The following is a 22,851-nucleotide window of genomic DNA, read 5'->3' as shown; positions in this document are numbered from 1 at the left end:
CTCCTTCAACTCTGCCTCAATGAGGGGACTCCACCCCAAGAACAGTTTCATCTTCGTTATCTGGGTGGGGTCTGCTCAGTCCTGAAACCCATTGAATTCAATTCAATTTCTAACCCTAGCTGAAACCCAGTAGGAGCCAACCTGGGACTCCACCCATGAGCCCCTTTCAGCTTGTAGCCAAAGTCCCCTATTATAAAAGAGCCAAACTAAAACCCTCTCTTTGCAGAGGGTCCAAACATGCCAACTATGCCATGCTTGGCATCCCAAGGACTCTGCCCACTGGAATACTGTTTCCAGTGTCCTCTTCTCTACCTTTACCAATTTCCCTAACCAGACTTTAACCTTATTTCCAATCCCCATAATAAACCTTTTTTATCAATCTAGGTTTTCGGGTCTGTAAATTCCTTTACCGGAACTCTTGTGCCCCCACTCACTAGACCTCATTTAATTCCCTACTCTTGGGCCGCCACTAGACCTCATTTACCTCATTTAACTCCCTGACCACTAGAAAACCTAATTTCATTTGGGTACCCCAAATCTAAACCTCATCAATTTCACTTAGCATCGGTTCATATAAGTTTCTCTAAGCCTCTCTAAAATCATCCTTCTAGTTGTTTCTTACAGAACAACAATATTTCATAACATTAATATTAACATAACTTATTCAGCCATTCTCCACCTGATGGATCCACTCAGTTTCCAGTTTATTGCCACTATGAAAAGGGCTGCCACAAACATATTTGCATATATGGGTCCCTTTCCTTTCTTTATGATCTCTTTGGGATATAGGCCCAATAGAAACACTGCTGAGTCAAAGGGTATTATGCACAGTTTGATAGCTTTTTAAGCATAGTTCCAAATTGCTCTCCAGAATAACCGGATTTGTTCATAGTTCCATCAACAATGTATCAGTGTCTCAGTTTTCCCACATCCCCTCCAACATTGGTCAGTATCTTTTCCTATGATCTTAGCTAATCTAAGAGGTATGTAGTGGTATCTCAGAGTTGTCTTAATTTGCATTTCTCTGATCAATAGAAATTTAGAGCACCTTATCATATAATTAGAAATAGTTTTAATTTATTCATCTGAAATTGTTCTTTTCATATCTTTTGATTATTTGTCAGTTGGAGAACGGCTTGAATTCTTATAAATTTGAGTCATTTCTCTATATTTTAGAAATGACAGCCTTCCTCTTGATTCTTGACTCAGATTTTATATTAGTTTTAGACTCTGCAATTGATGTCTGGTCTTGGCTTCTGTCCTTTTAAATTCTACTGCTTTCACAGCTCTGAATGGAGACCTTTAAGATTTCAGTGAACCTAAAGTGCTGTTTCAGGGAATGGTCACTTCACTGCCTTTATGATCTGATTTCTACAAGTTCCTGACCCAGTTTTGGGTCTGTTGACTTGTTTCTGTTTGGAAGTTTTAGCAAACTGCTGCTTGACTTAGCCATTTTTTGAGTACTAGGAGACCCTCTAAAATTACAAAAGAACAGTTGGCTCCTCTTTTATCTGAGATATTGTCCTCTGTTTTTGGGATTAGAACTATATATAATTATCTTTTGCTTCTGGAATTTTTTCCTTGCTCAGTACAAAATAGGCCAACATTTATGACCACCTGTATCCACCTTTAATTCGATGGATTGGCACTGGTGGGAGACAAACCTGACAGCTGGCACCTACTCAGGGATCTTGGGATCTCATTTTGATATCCTTTTTTGGTTCTCTTTCAATAACTAGGTGCTAGAATGCTTCTTATTAAAAGCTCCTGTGAGTCTTGTTACTTCTTCTTCCTAGTGAAGACCGCTCCTTTTCTGTAAGTTGCCCTGGGCTGCAAAAACCATTCACTGTGACTTTATTATTCAATTTCTTGATCACATTAGAGTCTTGTGCATTTTCTAGATAATTCTGGAGCAGGTATGGGGAGAGAGCCAGATTCTAATGCTTCCTCTTATTTCACCCTTCCTCTCCTTTTTACCTACAATTATATTTAGATAGTAATCATTGGAAATGAGAAAATTTTGATATTAGACACTTTTTCTTGTCTTTTTGTGTCTCCCTCTCCAATTCTCTATACTCATCTTAGTGAATAATATATAGTAGTCACTTAATTAAATGAATGAATGACGTGGATATGCAGAAAATATGGAAAGAGTAAAGAGAAGAAATGTATGCCAGTTGCTTTTTTAAGCTAAAAATAATGTTTTTGAATATTTCCTAAGCTTAACTAATAATTCTCTTATCATTTTAGTCAGTGGTGTTCATTTTCATTATATGTTAATAGCAAACATGATTTATATCCCTTGGAGTTTGAATTAAAATAATAATCCAAAAACAAGCAAAGATTGTATTTCCTTTCAGCCAATTGTATATTGCCTGTTAAAATAGCCATTATCCTGGAAACTTAGAAGATTGCCAAATAAACTTTCATTCCATCTGGGTTTTCCATCAGAAATACAGGTTATTTTGAACCAATGAATAAATAAATCTCAGTTCCATACCAAGCCAGATGAAGGAATCAATAACTGGTTGACTTTCTGAACAATTAAGCAAATATAACCTATTGAGAAATAAAGTGTGGTTTTTGTAAGTGGAGATCATGAATGACTAATATATCAGAGGTCTTAGAGAAAAAAATAAGCATATGGATAAGAAGGAAGCAGCAGATGTAATCTATTTAGAAATTCAAAAAACCCCTAATAATATTCTATTCCAAAAGCAGTTGAAAATTACTTGAGTCACCATGGGATTTCCTCTGTCCTTGTTCTCTGTCTCCCCTAACCATTAACAAAATATCAGTAGTAAGTATCATTTATGTAAAACTTAAGAGATTTTTAGAATACTTTCGGATGTCTCATTTGCTCTTTACAGCAATCCTAGGAGTAGTAGATGCTATTATTCTCATTTTAGGAAACTGAAGCAGATAGAGGTTAATTGACTTGCCTATGACTACAGAGCCATTAAATGTTTGAGACTGAATTTGAATTCAGGATTTCCACAATCCAGCTCCAGTGTTTTATCCACTGTGCCAACTATCTGCATCCTTGGGATAGATTCTTTTCCATATTTAATAGTGTGTATAGTTAGTGTGTGTGTGTGTGTGTGTGTGTGTGTGTGTGTGTGTGTGTGTGTGTGTGTTTAGTATGTTAGAAATAATTACCTTTTTCTTTTTCATGTTTTTAACAAAGTATCCAAAGAATTTTGTTCTTATGGGAAAAAATCCATTAACATGGGGAACATTCAGCATTTTGAAATATCAAATATTGAGGAACATCTCATAGGAATGTGAATTTTTTTTTTTTAATGTGGTCAGGTGTAAAAATGTCTTTGGAGATTGAATGACTTATTCTATCTATATATGTTTAAATGACAATGGATGTCAATTATAAAAACTTCAGAGTTACTTTATTATATATATAGGCTTGCCTCTTTTCCTTAAGCCTATCAAGACTTTCAGGGAAAAATAGTTTTAGAGCAACATGGAAGTAAAGCAGTTTAATTGAATTTATTGTCTGTTACTTTGCTTTTTAGTAACTATTTCACTACTATCCTTTTTTGCCTTCTCCCTCTTGAATATGTGTCATTTCCAATCTGTTACTAGAAAACGTTTTCTAATCAAACTGATTTTACCATTATAACTTTATTACTGTGATAAATTCTCATCATATATTTTTATTGATTTCATCTTTCCTCATCTTGTTTTGAATATTTTAATGTCCAATCTTTCTATTTTTTCTTTAACCTTCCACATTCTCTTATTTTATTGACAATATTGAAGCCATTCTGATGGGAGTTCTTTCAATTCTGTTTCTAAAAACTTTTTATAATTACCTTCTTACCTTCTCCTCTGTACCTCTTTTCTAGAAGGGAAACCTGACTTTTCCAATAAGCCTAATAGTTTTCTGTGCTTCCTTAATTCCCTTATCTCTTTCAGGTCTTTGTATTAGCCAATCTTTTTTTTCTCTTTGTAATAAATATTCACTTTTTCTTTTTCAGTGATATCTGAGTGATATAAATATATCAGTGATGTAAAGAAATCTCTATATCTTCTTATCAATAAATGGAGATATTTCTAATCCTAAAGTCTTTTCATTGACTTATCTTGTAACTATCTTATTTATCTTTTCTCCTTTATTTCCAAATTACTTTTGTTGAGAAAATAATCCATATCTAATGCCTTTAGTTACTATAACATATCCTTTTAATTTCTTATGGTTTGGTTTCTGCTGCCAGTATTTTCAGTGGTCACTAAATAAAAATCAGATCTAGTGGATTTTTTTCTGTGTTTAATTCTTGACCTTTGTTAACCATTTAATCTCACTATTCTGTTTGTTCTCTCCTATTCTCTACTGACTGGTATACTACATCTCTACTAATCACTGGAACTATTCTTTTATTTTCTGCTCATAGGCTCTTTATCCTCTTCTTAACACATTAAAATGGATGTCAGTAAAAGTTCTGACCTTCATTCCTTTTCTCTTTACATTTCATTCCTTAGCAATCTTATTTACTTCTATTATTTTTAGCTGTCAGCTTTGTGCAGTTGGCTTCCGTGTATGTGTGTAAAATCATACATTCTGTAATCTACTGAATTCTACAACTTGAATTGAATCTCTATATGATTCTTTCTCACTAGCACCTTGGGTTTGGCATGTTTCAAAATGAAGCCTAATGTATCTTTGTGATTCACATTTTGTCTCAAAGGAAACATCATTTATGGGCATCCCAAACCTTGAATTATGTTGCACTCCTCTATAACCCCTCCCCCCCTTTCTTTGTCACTTTTCTAATGAGTTATTAGGTCCTGTTTCTTCTCTGTAACATCTGACATTTGCTTGTGGTATCACTTTTTTTTATTGAAGCTTTTTATTTTCGAACCATATGCAAGGATAATTTTTCATCATTGACCTTTGCAAATCATTGTGTTCCAATTCAATCCCCTTCTTTCCCCCACCCCCTCCCCAGATGGCAAGTAATCCAATATATGTTAAACATGGTAAAAATATATGTAAATCCAATATAGGCATATATATATTTATACAATTATCTTGCTGTACAAGAAAAATCAGGTCAAAAAGGGAAAAAATGAGAAAGAAAACTGTGGACCACAAAAAGAGTGAACCTGCTATGTTGTGGTCCATACTTAATTCCCAGAGTTGTCTCTTTGGGTTCAGATGGCTCTTATCACAAGACCATTGGACCTGGCCTCAATCATCTCATTGTTTAAAAGAGCCATGTCCTTCAGAGTTGTTCATTGAATAATCTTGTTGCCATGTACAATGATCTCCTGGTACTGCTCACTTCACTAAGCATCAGTTCATGTAAGTCCTTCTAGGCCTCTCTGAAATCATCCTGCTGATTGTTTCTTATAGAGCAACAATATTCCATAGCATTCATATACCATAACTTATTCAGCCATTCTTCAACTGATGGTCATCCACTCAGTTTCCAGTCTCTTGCCACTAAGAAAAGGGCTGCTTCAAACATTTTTGCATATATGGATTCCTTTCCTTTTTTAATGATCTCTTTGGGATATAGGCCCAAAAGAAACATTGCTGAGTCAAAGTGAATGCACAGTTTGATAACTTTTTGAGCATAGTTCCAAATTGCTCTCCAGAATGGTTGGATCCATTCACAGTTCCACCAACAATGTATCAGTGTCCCAGTTTTCCCACATCCCTTCCAACATTTGCAATTATCTTTTTCCTGTCATCTTAGCCAATTTGAGAGGTGTATAGTGCTACTTCAGAGTTGTCTTAATTTGCATTTCTCTGAACAATATTGATTTAGAGCATATGTCTAAATTAAGAGCTCATTTCAATTTTACCTTGGTATATAGACTGTTAGGTGTTGGTCAGTGACAAGTTTCTGTCATATTTTCGAATTTTCCCAGCAATTTTTGTCAAATAGTGAGTTCTTATCCCAAAAGCTGGGGTCTTGGGTTTAAAGTTTGATATATTCTTGTGGGCTTGAAGGCCCACAGCTATGCTGACCCCAAGTCCTTTACTCCATTTAGTGCTTACCAGTTCTTTGGTTTTAATTTTACTTTAGTGGAGATTATTATCTTTTTCTAATATCATTGAGTTTTGGCTGATGAGTGCCAATATGAGATAAGATAAAAGTAGGCTGTACTGATGGAATTCAAATGTTTCTCTAATTCTCTCCCATTCCTGAAAGGACAGTTTTGAATTGGCCTTTTTATAATATTGTAATTCCTTTGTCTATGACATCGTGGCCAATAAACCTGTTTGATTATTTGATCATTAGTAAAATTACTTGGTCATTGTCCTTAGTGCTAAAAACCTTGTCCTGTTTGTCTCAATGCTTCCATTTCCAACTACTCCTTCTGATAAGGAAAATAAGGTACATCCTGAAGTGACCACTTCCTCTTATTGGTGAAATGGAGAGGAGAAAGGTATTGTTTCTGGAGCTTTGAAGGTGGAGTCATCTCAAATGCAATTAAGCTACAAACATGCTAAGTTTGCATTAAAAGGATGATCACTGTTAGTTTGTATTAATGAATTCTTTTTGATGAGATCAAGAATGGAATGAGAGTGAATGTAAGGAGGGTTTCTTACTAGTGAGATTTAAAGGACTTCTTGATAGACTTGGTACATTTGATTGATATGACCATGCAACTATTACCACTTACAGAAATAGAAGTCAGAAAGACCTATTTAGGTAAGAAGTCAGATTGTGATTTGCTAGGAAGTGGCATCTTTTGACTCTTGAGTGTTGAAGGATACCTGTAGGAAGTAAAAAGAACCCTAAGATTCTAGAGGATTATCATTCCTATAGATATCTACCTAGTTTTTCTGATGCATTTGTGAGGCTGTCTTAAATGCTTATTCGAAATTGGCCTAGTAATGCTAGTTAGCATCAGTACATAATAGCTATTAAAGATGAGTGCTTCTTATTATAGTGGGATCAGGTAAATTGTTGGGCATTTAATGAAATTGGAGTCCTGACAGTAGCCTGGTTTAATTTGCTAACTGCTATTAATAGCCCTTTCTCTTCTTCAATTTTTTTTTAAATCAATCTTTTGAATTTTCAAATTTTTCCTTTCCTCATCTCACAGGACTATTGCAGTATGTACTATGGTGTACAGCCCAGAAGAGTTATCTGTGTTCTTCCATTTTTAGTTGTTCTTTAGTAGCTGTTAGTCTTAGCTGTCATGCTTTGATCTTTTTTTTTTTTAATAATGATAATGTTTATGTTTATAGCCCTTCAAAATCTATGTTTTTAGGAATGGTATCCGAAATGATACACAACAAAAAATGCAATTAAATGCATCTTGGTTTATTAGGAAAGCCTGGGAGTGGTCACTGTTAACATAGCGCCAGAGGTCTAATTGATATAGAGCATAGGTATGTAACTTTTTTGTCTGTCATGACCCTCTTTGGCATGCTGAAACTTAGGGACTCCTTCACAGAATAATGTTTTTAAATGCATAAAATAAAATGTAGAATTGTGAAGGAAATCAATTATATTGAAATATACTTGTGTGTGTGTGTGTGTGTGTATATATATATATATATATATATATATATATATATATATGCGTTCTTTGGAGCATAACAACTAAAGTAGATCAATTAGACTAGGACATCTTTCAAATGATGTTAGACTAGACTAATATTGTATTGCTGAAAAATACCTTAAGGCAGATCTCTAATCCTTTCATTTTTTTATTTAGAGGATTAGAAGTCAGAATGATACAGTAAATAGAGCATAGAAGTCAGGAAAACAAGATTCAAACCCTGAGTCAAATACTTAGTATTAGTAAATCACTACATCTCTATCTCTCAGTTTTCTCTTGCAATACAAGGGTTTCAAACTTTAACATCTCTTATAGACCCAAATCTATGTCATATTATCACTTCATATCAAAGTATAGTAGAAAAACTTATATTAGCAACCAAGTCTCCTGATTGGTAATCGGTATTTATCCAGCACATAATTAATCTTTATTCATGGTGAAAACCACAAGGATGTACAGCTATCATAAGATCTTGAAAGATATGGACCAGATTAATTCAAGCATAATCATAAAATTCTTTGATATCAGAAACTAGAAGGAATAATGCTTTGGACAGAATAGTGAGCAAAGATAATAAGATATTTATTTCTTTTTAATAGTTTGATATTTTTTAATTATTCTGCTTTTATACATGTTTTTCTCCTTGATTATAAGATGAGAGTAGAAATATAAACATATAAATGTAGGATAGCTTAATTGAATCTTGATGTATTCAAGTGAACGAAGTTTAGAATATAAAGAAATACTACTAAATAAAATACAATGTAAATTCGTGTAACATTACTTTTTAAAAATTATTATTGTAACTTTTTATTGACAAAACATATGCATGGGTAATTTTTCAACTTTGACCCTTGCAAACATTTCTGTTCCAACTTTTCCCCTCCTTCCTTCCACCCTTTCCCCTAGACGGCAGGAAGTCCCATACATGTTAAACATCTTAAAGTATATGTTAAATACAGTTATCTTGTTGCACAAGAAAAATCTGAATTAGAAAGAAAGTAAAAATAACCAGGGAAGAAAAAAAAAATGCAAGCAAACAACTACAGAAAGAGTGTAAATGCTATGTTGTGATCCACATTCATTTCCTAGTGTTCTTTAGCTGGGTGTGGTTGGTTCTCTTTATCACTGATCAATTGGAACTGATTTGGATCTTCTCATTGCTGAAGATAGCCACTTCCATCAGAATTAATTTTAAAAAACAAACAACTAAAAATACAGAAAATTTTGGAAAGATTTTGATGAAATGTTAAATAAATGATATATCATTTAAGAAATATAATCTTTCTTTCTCTCCTAATAGCAAATTTTAAGAAAACAAAAGCAGCCCCCCCCCTTTTTTTATTATAGCTTTTTATTTACAAGATATATGCATGGGTAATTTTTCAGCATTGACAATTGCAAAACCTTTTCTTACAATTTTTCTCCTCCTTCCCCCTGCCCTCTCCCCCAGATGACAGATTGACCAATACATGTTATGTATTTTAAAGTATATGTTAAATACAATGTATACATGTCCATGCAGTTATTTTGCTGTACAAAAAGAATCGGACTTTGAAATAATGTATAATTAACCTGTGAAGGAAATCAAAAATGCAGGCGGACAAAAATAGAGGGATTGGGAATTCTATGTAGTAGTTCATACTCATTTCCCAGAGTTCTTTCCAAAAGCAGCTTTAAAAAAAAAAAAAATCTAAGCCAGAATAAAACATTTTCAAATCCATTTTTTCTGCCTATCATTTTCTGTAATTAGTGTCATAATTTGATCATCCATTTCATAAAATAGCATTTTCATTTTGTTCTAAACATATTTTGCCCAATTTTCAAGGTTCTTTGTTTTACTATGTGCTCACCTATTTTGATGCTTGATGTGAGTGTTCCTTCTATCATTCATTCCTTTCTTAATCTATTTATTTCATTAAGATTGTCATTGTGCTTTAATTACTTAGGGATCCATCCAACAAACTGAGGACTCTCCTTTCTCAATATCACATACAATGGAACCAATGAGCTATTGCTTTTTTGTTCCTTGCTGTTCATTTTTCATTCTTGAGCACTGGAGTGTCCCATTTTGGTCATATATTTTTCACATTACCTCATTCTTTGTACCCTCCATAATCCTTGCAACTATGCTCACTTCCTTTTCTAAAGTCAACCGGAAGGCAAACTCACTTCAGTAGTAATGTGATACCCTCATTCAAGTCCCTTACTTGATTGTCTTGCGGCATATTGCATATTTCTAGAACCCAACCTTGTGTTATTCCCACCTTCTACCACATTCACTTGCACATGTTGCTTCAATAATGATGAAGAATAAGCTACAAATTTATGTTTAAATTGATTTTTGTGAATTCAGTCTGGCCTCAGACACTTAATAGCTGTGTGACCCTGCACAAGATACTTAACCTTATTTGTCTCAATTTCCTCCTTTAATCAAATGTGGTGGAGAAGATATAGCAAAATCCTCCAGTTTCTATACCAAGAAAATACCAAATGCTGTCATGACTAAAATGATTGAACAAAAGTGCAATTTGCAACAAATCATTCTATCATGCGATACTTGTTTCATACCTTATAGTATAAGTAATGAATTATGTTGCATGGATTGCTTTATATGAATGCATTGGTAAATCCCATTCAACCTGTTCTAGATTTGGATTTGGAATTATGAAACAAAAATGTCTAAAGTATCTGTACCTATTGATTCAAGAACCTCATCACTGACTATGTTTATCTCAGAGATACAGAAGACAGAATCAGAAGTATAATATCAAAATTCTAATAGTAATACAATTTTTGGTCATGATAAGTTAAAAGCAAAATAGATATCACTTGGGAAATGGGGGGAAAAAACTGTATACATTAAGTAACGGGATATTACTGTACAGTAAGAAGTTACTGCTCTCTTTAATATGTTGAATTGGAAGGCTTCTCAGTAGCCATCTAATCCCACTACATCAATTTACTGTTAATGAAACAGAATTCTAAGAAATGTGGCAAGATTTGTAAAGACTGATAAAGAAGAAAATAAGTAGAACCAAGAAAACACAAAATGCTATATGCAATAATTACAACAATTAGAAAAAAATCATCCAATAGTAGAAAGGAGTGAAGGGGAGGATTACTGAAAATCCTCCAGGAGAGATGAATATGCCTCTAACCTCACAGAGGTATATAGGGATGATTTGAATTTTGCAATGTGTGTATTTTCAGATAAGCCTTCTGTGTTTGTTTTACTTAATTTTTTTCCTTTGTGACAAAGAAGGAAGGGTTAATAAGGCACAAATCATCATGAAATATTCAGGGTACTTTTTTTTATACTTTGGAAGATATATTTGACTGGTATCAGTGATGTATAAGCCACCATATGTCTAAGAGGATATGACTATATTTGATAGGTACCTGGATGGGTGAGTCATTAAGGGCAGGTGTTTTTATATTGATAACATGTATTTAGACCAAAAATTATTGGGAACATAAATCAGATAAAAAACATTTACCATGCTCAAAAATATCTTGTAGTATAAATAGTGAAAAAAATCTAAGTTCACATTTTGAATTTAATATTGGAAAAAAGTTAACATTTGAGTATGTAAATTTTAAAAGTCAATCTGAGAGTTCTGATAAGCCAGTTATAAAATAATGTGGCAATAGATTAAGTATGGAGGAAATTTTGTTGGTTTAAATCATAGGAAGGAACCCAAATTAACCTTTGAATTTTTGCTTTATACCTATAGGATTTAAAATATTATTAAAAATATTTCCTTGCCTTACCTAGTGTATGTTGTAATGTGTTGTTCTTATGTCTTTTTTTTAAACAGATTTATCTTTGAGAATAATTTCATAAAAAAAAAAAAATCTTTGAAGAAGCTACACCTCTCTCAGAACTCTGTCCCATTAAAAAACTGTTCCAACAATGATTACATCAGAGTTGCCAGTGTTACAGTGAGTATTATAGTTTTCTAACTTCCTTTTTTTAATAGTATTGTTTCCAATTATATGTAAAACAAATTTTAACTTTTATGTAAGTTCCAAATTTTTCTCCTTTCCCCTCTTTATAAAAGAGTAAGCAATTTGATATAGTTTTTATATAATTATGTAAAGCATTTCCAAATTGTCATGGCTGTAAAAGAAGAGAAAGACCAAAAAGGAAAAAGTCTTGAAAAAAAAGAAATTGAAAACAGCATGCTTTGATCAGCAGGATCCATAAGTTCTTTCTCTGGATGTGGGTGACTTTTTCCATCATGAGCTCCATTGTAATTGTCTTAGATTACTGCATTGCTAAGAAGAGAGAAATCATTCATAGTTGATCATCACAGTGTATTGCTGATATGGTCTGTGTACAATGTTTTTCTGATTCTGCTCATTTGACTTTGCTTACTTGACTCACATGACTGCATATGTGCCTTATCACAATTCTGAAATCTGCCTGCTTTTAGTGTCTTATAGCACAATAGTGTGTTCCATCACATTCATATACGACAGCTCTTTCAGCCATTCCACAATTGATGAGTATCCATCAATTTCCAGTTTTTTGCCAACACAAAAAAGAGCTTTCTGTAAATATTTTTGTACTTGTAGGTTCTTTCCTATTTTTTTTTTTTTTAATCATCTCTTTTGGAATGTATACATCATAGTATTACTGCTATGTCAGAGGATATGAACAGTTTGGTTGCCCTTTGGGGCATAGTTCAGTTTTTGTATTTTAAATGAAGTAACTGTTAAAAACAATCATGTTAATTCAAATAATTGCCTATTTTTAAAGGTATTTTTATTGAATAAAACTGACTGAATTAAATGCCTTAGTATTGGGCTTCTTAGTGAGGAAGATCAATTTTTGAAGCCTGCTTTCAACACTTAAAATATTTTTTAAAATTATTTTTATTTATTTCATTAAATATTTCTCAATTCCGTGTAAAAAAAAATTAGCAATCATTTAAAAGATTTGGAATCCCAGATTCTCATTTTATTTTGTATTAAAGCATCTTATTCATAATTTCTTGTAGTACGGTAGTATTGTTTCAGAATCATATATTACAACTTATTGAACCATTTCCCAGATGATGCTGCCTCTAACATCTGATAACAATGTTGCCACAGGAATAAAAACCATGGTACCCCTTAGTCTTGTTTTAAAGTTCAAATAAAACAGTATATGTGAGGTTCTTTAGAAACTTCAATGTCATCATATAAATATCTTGCAATGTACATTTTCAATAGTATCGGATGATTTGATCTCATGATGGTGTTCTCCATGAAAGGCTTCACAAAAATCTGCATTGTAATACTGAGTCCACCCCCTGTTGAGAGTTCATTGTTAGAATTGTTAAACACAATTTTTCATAATAATACACTTAAATTTTCTCTCCATATTTTGTTTTTATAATCTAAATTTTCTTTCATCTGTTTCAGTTGAAAGATATAACTAGCTATGGTCTGCAGTTATTTTCTCTATAAAGTAAAATGCTGTCCTAAGGATAAATTTAATGAGAATGAATGTCTAAATGTAGCAATTATTCATGGGCTTATTAAACAGATAGCTATTTTCTATCATCTTCCCAATGCCTAAGGGTATCTTTGTGGGGGGGAGGAGGGAAGGTGTGAAATGATAGCAAACATAGCTAAAGAACCTTTCCTTAATAAAGTTTAGATTACCTTAGTTGTGATAATGTTTAGAATCTTAAGGATTTACTAATATTTGAATCAGTTTCAGACCCTACTGGGTCTCTCCTTTCAAGAAGTTTACACTCTTATTGATTTGATATATTTTAGAAGTTTACACTCTTATTGATTTGATATATTTTGCATTTAGCATGGTATGTTGGGGACACTAAATTACAAAAAGAAGATTATGGGTATTATCACTCAAATTAGAAATAGTAATAATAATAATAATAATAAAACACTTGGCAAGAGACCTAATTAAGTAAAGTTATGCCAAGACCATTTGAAAATGAAAATAGAATAAAAGCAACAAACCAGAAGAAAAGTGGAAAAATTGTACTATGATTTTGATAATAAATTCTTTGCAATACCATGAAAAATAAGGAGCCAGTAGCCATGACTTTTCCCATTATGAGTGTAATAGCCAGTGGAGATCTGTTAATGAAAAATATCAGGAGTAGTGGTAACAATATCTCAGTAGTAGCTGCTGAAGTGATAGCCCAGGGGTAAACTTTGCTGCTTATTGTTTATGGTTATTAAGCATGGTTACTAATATGATATGATTCAGTCAACATATTGAGTTTCTGATAAAACATTTATTTCCCTTAAAAAAAAAATCAGGTTGGCCTATATCTAGATATGATTTGACTCTACTATCTATAGAAAAGAGGTAGCAAAATTCAGTTTCAAAAGAGATGACATGATATTTTTACAGTAGTCATGTATTATTTCTTGGATAAGTAAAACGTTGTAGAAGTTTGGGTAGAGACAAAAAGAGTTAAAAATGAGATATAATTACCTATATTTACTTTGTTATATTATTATTTAGATGCGTATTTCATCCTCATCACATCTACTTTTCTTCCTGCATTTTTATGTTGTTTCCATTTGGTATTTATTATGAAAAGTCCTGGTATTTATAGGCTATAGTTAATAACCTTTAAAAATTTTTAAACTGGTTAACTATTTAAGATATTTTCATTGTTTCTTCATTTCCAGGTGGTGAATAATGTGGGTGGCTCTTTATATTGTTTTTTTTTATTCCTTTCTCATTTTATAATTCTATAATATCTTTTCATGTCAATGCTTTCCTTTCAGTGCCAAATTAAGAATTTTATGTTTGTTCCTGGGGGCAATAGGGAGCCACTAGAATTTATGGAGTCTGAGAGTAGCATGATCAGAGCTATATTTCAGGAAAATAACTTAGATAAGTCTGCCTAATGGATAAATTGGAATGGGGATGTGTATGTAATTAGGGCCATACCAGAATGATGGTTGTTTGAGTTGAGAGAAATAGGAACAATGTAATGAAGGTAAAATTGTCAGATTGGATATGTGGATAAGAAGAATGACATTGAGGTATAAGCTTGAATGATTGAGAACATGCTGGTATCTTTGATTTATTTTTACTTTTTGAGATTCTTTTGTGTTACCCAGCTTGCAATGTCCAAGTTGTAAATAGTGATGCATACTTTTATTTGTAGCTCAGGACAGAGATTAGAGCTAGGTAGAGAGATCTGTGACTAATTTGCATAAAAATTATAATTTAACTCTTGGGAGGTGATAAGATCATTTAACAAGAGAAAGGGGACCTGGACTGAACCTTTGAAATCACTCCTTATTACTACTCTATTTGAATATACAGCAAAGAAGATTGAGAGAAATTACGTAAGGAGGAGAAGTGGAAAAGAACAGATTTAGAAAAGCATAAAAAAAATAAATTATTTAACAAGAGAAAGTGCCGTGTGCTACAGAGAAACTACAAAGCTTAGGGATTTGAGAAAAGGTCATTAAATTTGGCCACTTAAGAAATCATTAATAACCTTGAAGAGATTTAGTTGAATTCTGAGGTCAGAAGCCAGATTGCAGAGGGGATTTAGAAGCAAATAAGAGGAAGTGGATATATCCATTGTGAAATGTTTTCTCAAAAAGTTTAGCTGTGAAGGGAAGGAGAAATAGACTAGATTAGACCTGTTTTCACTGATAGTCACTGTTGGTGAAACTGGGTACAGATAATCCAAGATGCAGCCAATGGGACTGTTACTTGATTTGATCTTTCTGGAACAAATTGGAACATAAATTCCAATTTGGAATTATGTTAAAAATAAAGTCACAAAAGTGTTCACACAATTTAGCCAAGAAATCCTAGTGTTAAACATGAAAAGGTAAAAGACACAATTCATAATATCATTTTATGTGGTAACAAAAAACTGGAGAAATACACATTAATTGAAGAATAGCTAGCAAGTTGTTATACATAATGTAATGGAGTATTACGGCTCCATATCAAATGATTAATTATGAAGAATTTGGGGAAGCATGGGAAGAGTTAAATGAACTAAATCGAGGACAAAATAAATAGAATTAAGATAATTATACAAACTCATTACTACAGGGCAGAGCCAAGATGTCTGAGTAAGTCAGGAACATGCCCAACCTCTCCCTTAAACCTCTCCAATTTTTTTTTCAAATGATTATAAACAAATTTTAGAGCATCAGAACACCCAAAAAGACAGAACAGAACATTTCCCATTGAAGTCAACTTAGAAGGTCAGTAGAAAAGGTCTATGGAACTAGAGTGGGAGCCCAGCACACAATTCTAGTGCTATCTGCACCAGTGTGGCCCCAGCCCCAGATTTCCCCAGCATCAGCAAAGCAGGATCTATGAATCAACAGCAGTTCTGGAGGCTTCTGGGTCTCTCAGCCCAGGGATACCAGGGAGTACTCAGAAAGTCAATGGAGAGCGTTCATGGCAATGGATAGGAGTCCATGGCAATGTACAGTTCCAGCACAGACTGCAACACAAGACTCCAGTCCCAAGCCATAAAACTAGATCTTACAGCTATAGTGGGATTAGGACACTCCTAAAAATTCAAAGGCAGAAAAGAGTGCTGTGGTCAGATTCCTAGAAAAAGGTCTGAAAGCAGCTGCATGAAGTCCCTGAAGCTTGGGACAGTGCACCTTCCACTGTGGAAAGGGAGGCCTTCCCTCCCTCCCTCTCTTTCTTCTCCCTTCCTCTCTCTCTTCTTTCCTCCTTTCCTTCCTCCTTCCGTCTCTTCCTCCCTCCCTCCCCTGACCTCCCCTTACTTTCATTTTTATTATAGCTTTTTATTTATAAGATATATGCATGGGTGATTTTTCAGCATTGACAATTGAAAAAGCTTTTCTTTCAACTTTTCTCCTTCCCCCCATCTCTTCCCCTAGATGGCAGGTTGACCAATATATGTTAAGTGTGTTCAAGTATAAGTTAAATACAATACATGTGTGTGTGTGTGTGTGTGTGTGTGTGTGTGTGTGTGTCCATGCAGTTATTTTGCTGTACAAAAAGAATTGGACTTTGAAATAGTATACATTAGCCTGTGACAGAAATCAAAAATGCAGGTGGACAAAAATAGAGGGATTGGGAATTCTATGTAGTGGTTCATAGTCGTCTTCCAAAGTTCTTTTGCTGGGTGTAGCTGGTTCAATTCATTACTGCTTTGTTGGAATTAATTTGGTTCATCTCATTGTTGAAGAGGGCCACGTCCATCATCATAGTTATTGTTGTTGAAGTATATAGAACTTCTATATATTACTGCTCATTTCACTCAGCATCAGTAAATCTCTCCAGGCCTTTCTGAAATCATCCTGCTGGTCATTTCTTACAGAATAATAATATTCATATACCACAGTTCATTCAGCCATTCCCCAATTGATGGGCATCCACTCAGTTTCCAGTTTCTGGCCACTACAAAGAGGGCTGCCACAAACATTCTTGCACATACAGGTCCCTTTCCCCTCTTTAAAATCTCTTTGGGATATAAGCTCAGTAGTAACACTGCTGGATCAAAGTGTATGCACAGTTGATAACTTTTTGAGCATAGTTCCAAATTGCTCTCCAGAATGGCTGGATGTATTCACAATTCTGTTAACAATGTATCAGTGTCCCAGTTTTCCCACATCTCTTCCAACATTCAGCATTATCTTTCCCTGTCATTCTAGCCAATCTGACAAGTGTGTAGTGGTATCTCAGAGTTGTCTTAATTTGCATTTCTTTGATTAATAATTACTTGGGAGCATCTTTTCATGTGGCTAGAAGTAGTTTCAATTTCTTCATCTGAGAATTATCTGTTCATATCCTTTGACCATTTATCAACTGGAGAATGGCTTGATTTCTTATAAATTAGAGTCAATTCTCTATATATTTTGGAAATGAAGCCTTTATCGGAACCTTTGACTGTAAAAATATTTCCCCAGTTTATTGCTTCCCTACTAATCTTGCCTGCATTAGTTTTGTTTGTACAAAAACTTTTCAATTTGATATAATAAAAATTTTCTATTTTGTGATCAATAATGATCTCTAATTCTCCTTTGGTCATAAATTCCTTCCTCTTCCACAGGTCTGAGAGGTAAACTATCCTATGTTCTTCTAATTTATTTATAATCCCATTCTTTATGCCTAAGTCATGAACCCATTTTGACCTTATCTTGGTGTACAGTGTTAAGTGTGGGTCAGTGGCTAGTTTCTGCCATATTCATTTCCAATTTTCCCAGCAATTTTTGTCAAACAGTAAGTTCTTATCCCAAAAGCTGGGGTCTTTGGGTTTGTCAAACACTAGATTATAAAAGTTATTGACTGTTTTATCCGTTGAACCTAACCTATTCCACTAATCAACTAGTCTATTTCTTAGCCAATACCAAATAGTTTTGGTAACCGCTGATTTATAATATAATTTTAGATCTGGTACAGCTAGGCCATCACCTTCATTTGATTTTTTTTTTTTTATTAATTCCATGAAATTCTTGACCTTTTGTTTTTCCATATGAACTTTGTTGTTGGCCAGTGGAGAAAGGAGGCACCAAAGTTCCTGGAGGAAAATAATTCCTTAAAAATAGAATTGAGCAAATGGAAGCTAATACCTTTTTGAGAAATCAAGATACAATAAAGCAAAAAAAAAAAAAAAAAAAAAAGAAGAAGAAGAAAAAATAGAAAAATTGTGAAATATCTTAATCATAAAACAAATGACTTGGAAAATAGATGCAAGAGGCATAATTTTAAAATTACTGGTTTTCCTGAAACACTATGGCCTTTTTTTCCCCCTTAAACAGCCCCCCCCAAAAAAAAAAAAAAAAAAAAACTGAACATAATCATTAAAAGAAATTATCCAAGAAAATGGTCTTGATATTCTAGAAGCAGAGGGAGGCTTGGCAAGAGAGTCTGGAGAAGTCATCCCACTCATTTAAAGACAGAGTGGATAAAGAAATCAAATCCTTGAAAAATAGGATCAGTGAACCGGAAACAGAAAACAGCTCTCTAAAAAATAAAATTGGCGAAATGAAAAAAAATTCCATAGAACAAAAGAACTCAGTTGGACAATTCGAAAAAGATATTTTAAAAAGTGAATGAAGAAAATGCTTCATTGAAAATCAGAATCGAACAAATGGAATGGAATGACTCAAAGAGACAATAAGAATCAGTCAAGCAAAACCAAAAAAATCAAACAATGGAAAAACATGTGAAATACCTTCTTGGGAAAACAACAGACCTGGAAAATAGATCCAGGAGAGACAATCTGAGAATTATTGGACTCCCAGAAAAGTATGATGAAAAAAAGAGCCTGGACACTATTTTCCAGGAAATTATCAAAGAACACTGCCCGAAGTCATAGAAACAGAAGGTAAAATAGACATTGAAAGAATTCATCGATCACCTACTGAAAGGGATCCTAAAATCAAAACACCAAGAAATATAGTGGCCAAATGCCAGAACCCTCCAATGAAGGAAAAAATACTGCAAGCAGCTAGAAAAACCCAATTCAAATATGGAGGAGCCACAATAAGGATTACCCAGGATCTAGCAGCATCCACATTAAAAGATCAAAGGGCCTGGAATATGGTATTCTGAAAGGCTAAGGAACTCGATATGCAACCAAAAATAACTTACCCGGACAGAATGAGCATCTTTTTCCGGGAAGAAGATGATCATTCAACAAAATAAGCGAATTTCACCTATTTTTCATGAAAAAAAACCAGCACTTAACAAAAAGTTTGATCTACAAATATAGAACTCAAGAGAAACCTAAAAAGGTAAAAAGAAATCATGGGAACTATATTTCTGCTATAAAGATGTATAAAGAATACATGTATACCTTGTTCTAGAACCTAGATGTGGAAAGGACATTTTATCAAACAAAGGATAAAATGGGGGTACTACATCTCAGGAGGAGGCAAAAGAAACCTATTATATCTGAGAGAAAGAATGGAGGGAAATGAATATAGTGGGTATCTTACTGCCATCAGAATTGGCTTTAAGAGAAAAGTTTTAGACATATTCAATTTATGGTGAAACTTCTCCCACCTCATTGAAAAGTGAGAAGGGAAAAGTGAAAAGGGAAGGAAAAGCTAAGTGGAAAGGAATACAGAAACTGAAGGAAAAGAGTAAGATAGGGGCAGCAACTCTAAGGTTCCTCTAAAGGAGGAACTAGTTAACTAAGGTTAACTCTAAAAGAGATAATAGGAGGGATACTAAAAAGGGAGGGCTGTGAGAAGCAAGTTTAAGGGAGGGAGGTAAGGAGGAAAGAAGGAAGAAAAGCATAAACGGGTTAACAAGATGGCAAATAATACAGAATTGGTCATTTTAACCTTAAATGTGAACGGGGTAAACTCCCCCATAAAGAGGAAGCGGTTAGCAGAATGGATTAAAAGCCAGAATCCTACAATATGTTGTTTACAGGAAACACACCTGAAGCAGGGAGATACATGCAGAGTAAAGATAAAAGGTTGGAGCAGAATCTACTATGTTTCAGGTGAAGTCAAAAAAGCAGGGGTAGCTATCCTGATCTCGGATCAAGCAAAAGCAAAAATTGATCTAATTAAAAGAGATAAGGAAGGGTAGTATATCTTGCTAAATGGTAGCATAGGTAATTGTAGCATCTAAATTCTTAAAAAAGAAATTAAGAGAGCTGCAAGAAGAAATAGCAAAACTATAATAGTGGGAGATCTCAACCTTGCACTCTCAGAATTAGATAAGTCAAACCACAAAATAAATAAGAAAGAAGTCAAAGAGGTAAATAGAATACTAGAAAAATTAGATATGATAGATCTCTGGAGAAAACGAAATGGAGACAGAAAGGAGTACACTTTCTTTTCAGCAGTTCATGGAACCTATACAAAAATTGACCATATATTAGAACATAAAAACCTCAAACCCAAATGCAATAAGGCAGAAATAGTAAATGCATCCTTTTCAGACCATGATGCAATGAAAATTACATTCAACAAAGAGCCAGGGGAAAATAGACCAAAAAATAATTGGAAACTAAATAATCTCATACTAAAGAATGATTGGGTGAAACAGCAAATCATAGACATGATTAATAACTACACTCAAGAAAACGACAATAATGAGACATCATACCAAAATGTATGGGATGCAGCCAAAGCAGTAATAAGGGGAAATTTCATATCTCTAGAGGCCTACTTGCATAAAATAGAGAAAGAGAAGGTCAATGAATTGGGCTTGAAACTAAAAATGCTAGAAAAGGAACAAATTAAAAACCCCCAGTTAAACACTAAACTTGAAATTCTAAAAGGAGAGATCAATAAAATTGACAGTAAAAAAACTATTGAATTAATTAATAAAATAAGAGTTGGTTCTATGAAAAAGCCAACAAAATAGACAAACTCTTAGTAAATCTGATTAAAAAAGGAAAGAGGAAAATCAAATTTTTAGTCTTAAAAATGAAAAGAGAAAACTTGCCACTAATGAAGAGGAAATTAGAGCAATAATTAGGAGTTACTTTGCCCAACTTTATGCCAATAAATTCGACAACTTAAATGAAATGGAAGAATACCTTCAAAAATATAGCTTGCCCAGATTAACAGAGGAAGAAGTAAATATCCTAAACAGTCTCATCTGTTTAGAACAAGCTATTAACCAACTCCCTAAGAAAAAATCCCCAGGACCAGATCTATTTACATGTGAATTCTACCAAACATTTAAATAACAGTTAACTCCAATGCTATATAAACTATTTGAAAAAATAGGGATTGAAGGAGTCCTACCAAACTCCTTTTATGAAACAGACATGGTACTGATACCTAAACCAGGTAGGCTGAAAGCAGAGAAAGAAAATTATAGACCAATCTCCCTAATGAATATTGATGCTAAAATCTTAAATAAAATATTAGCAAAAAGATTACAGAAAATCATCCCCAGGATAATGCACTATGACTAAGTAGGATTTATACCAGGAATGCAGGGCTGGTTCAATATTAGGAAAACTATTAGCATAATCGACTATATTAATAACCAAACAAACAAAAACCATATGATCATCTCAACAGATGCAGAAAAAGCATTTGATAAAATCCAACATCCATTCCTAATAAAAACACTTGAGAGTATAGGAATAAATGGACTTTTCCTTAAAATAGTCAGTAGCATATATTTAAAACCGTCAGTAAGCATCACATGCAATTGGAAAAACTGGAACCTTTCCCAGTAAGATCTGGAGTGAAGCAAGGTTGCCCCCCACTATCACCATTATTATTCAGTATTGTATTAGAAACACTAGCTTCTGCAATAAGAGTCGAGAAAGAGATTAAAGGAATTAGAGTAGGCAGTCAGGAAACCAAACTATCACTCTTTGCAGATGATATGATGGTATACCTAGATAGCCCCAGAGATTCTACTAAAAAGCTATTAGAAATAATCCATAACTTTAGCAAAGTAGTAGGATACAAAATAAATCCCCATAAATTGTCAGCATTTTTATACATCTCCAACAAAATCCAACAGCAAGAGATACAACGAGAAATTCCATTCAAAATAACTTTCGACAGCATAAAATATTTGGGAATCTATCTACCAAAGGAAAGTCAGGAATTATATGAGCAAAATTACAAAAAACTTTCCACACAAATAAAGTCAGATTTAAATAATTGGAAAAATAATAAGTGCTCTTGGATAGGTCGAGCGAATATAATAAAGATGACAATACTCCCTAAAATAATCTATTTATTTAGTGCTATACCAGTCAGACTTCCAAGAAAATATTTTAATAATCTAGAAAAAATAACAACAAAATTCATGTGGAAGAATAAAAGGTTGAGAATCTCAAGGGAATTAGTGAAAAAAAAAAATCAAATGAAGGTGGCCTAGCTGTACCTGATCTAAAACTATATTATAAAGCAGCAGTCACCAAAACCATTTGGTATTGGCTAAGAAATAGATTAGTTGATCAGTGGAATAGGTTAGGTTCACAAGACAGAATAGTCAATTATAGCAGTGTAGTGTTTGAGAAATCCAATGATCCTAACTTTTGGGATAAGAATTCATTATTTGACAAAATCTGCTAAGATAACTGGAAATTAGTATGGCAGAAATTAGGCGTGGACCCACACAACTCCATATACCAAGATAAGATCAAAATGGGTCCATGATTTAGGCATAAAGAAAAAGATTATAAATAAATTAGAGGAACATAGGATAGTTTATCTCTCAGACTTGTGAAGGAGAAAGAAATTTGTGACCAAAGATGAATTAGAGATCATTACTGATCACAAAATAGAAAATTTTGATTATATCTAATTAAAAGGCCTTTGGACAAACAAAACTAATGCAGACAAGATTAGAAGGGAGGCAACAAACTGGGAAAACATCTTCAC

At 33.5% G+C, this 22,851-nt stretch overlaps 1 protein-coding gene across 1 annotated transcript in view; it reads left to right on the top strand.

Moving 5' to 3' along the window:
• The window catches only part of STAG1 (stromal antigen 1), a 318,010-nt gene that overhangs the window by 100,487 nt on the left and 194,672 nt on the right, over positions 1 to 22,851 (top strand). The window contains exon 2 of the mRNA XM_051985602.1: positions 11,361 to 11,484. Within this exon, the coding sequence (XP_051841562.1) occupies positions 11,456 to 11,484 (29 nt within the window). The 5' untranslated portion in view covers positions 11,361 to 11,455. The remainder of the gene's footprint in view (positions 1 to 11,360; positions 11,485 to 22,851) is intronic.

Source organism: Antechinus flavipes, chromosome 3 (genome assembly GCF_016432865.1).
Source record: "Antechinus flavipes isolate AdamAnt ecotype Samford, QLD, Australia chromosome 3, AdamAnt_v2, whole genome shotgun sequence".
NCBI lineage: Eukaryota > Metazoa > Chordata > Mammalia > Dasyuromorphia > Dasyuridae > Antechinus > Antechinus flavipes.
Note: the sequence above shows the minus strand (reverse complement) of the source record. Positions and strands in the feature narration are given on the sequence as shown.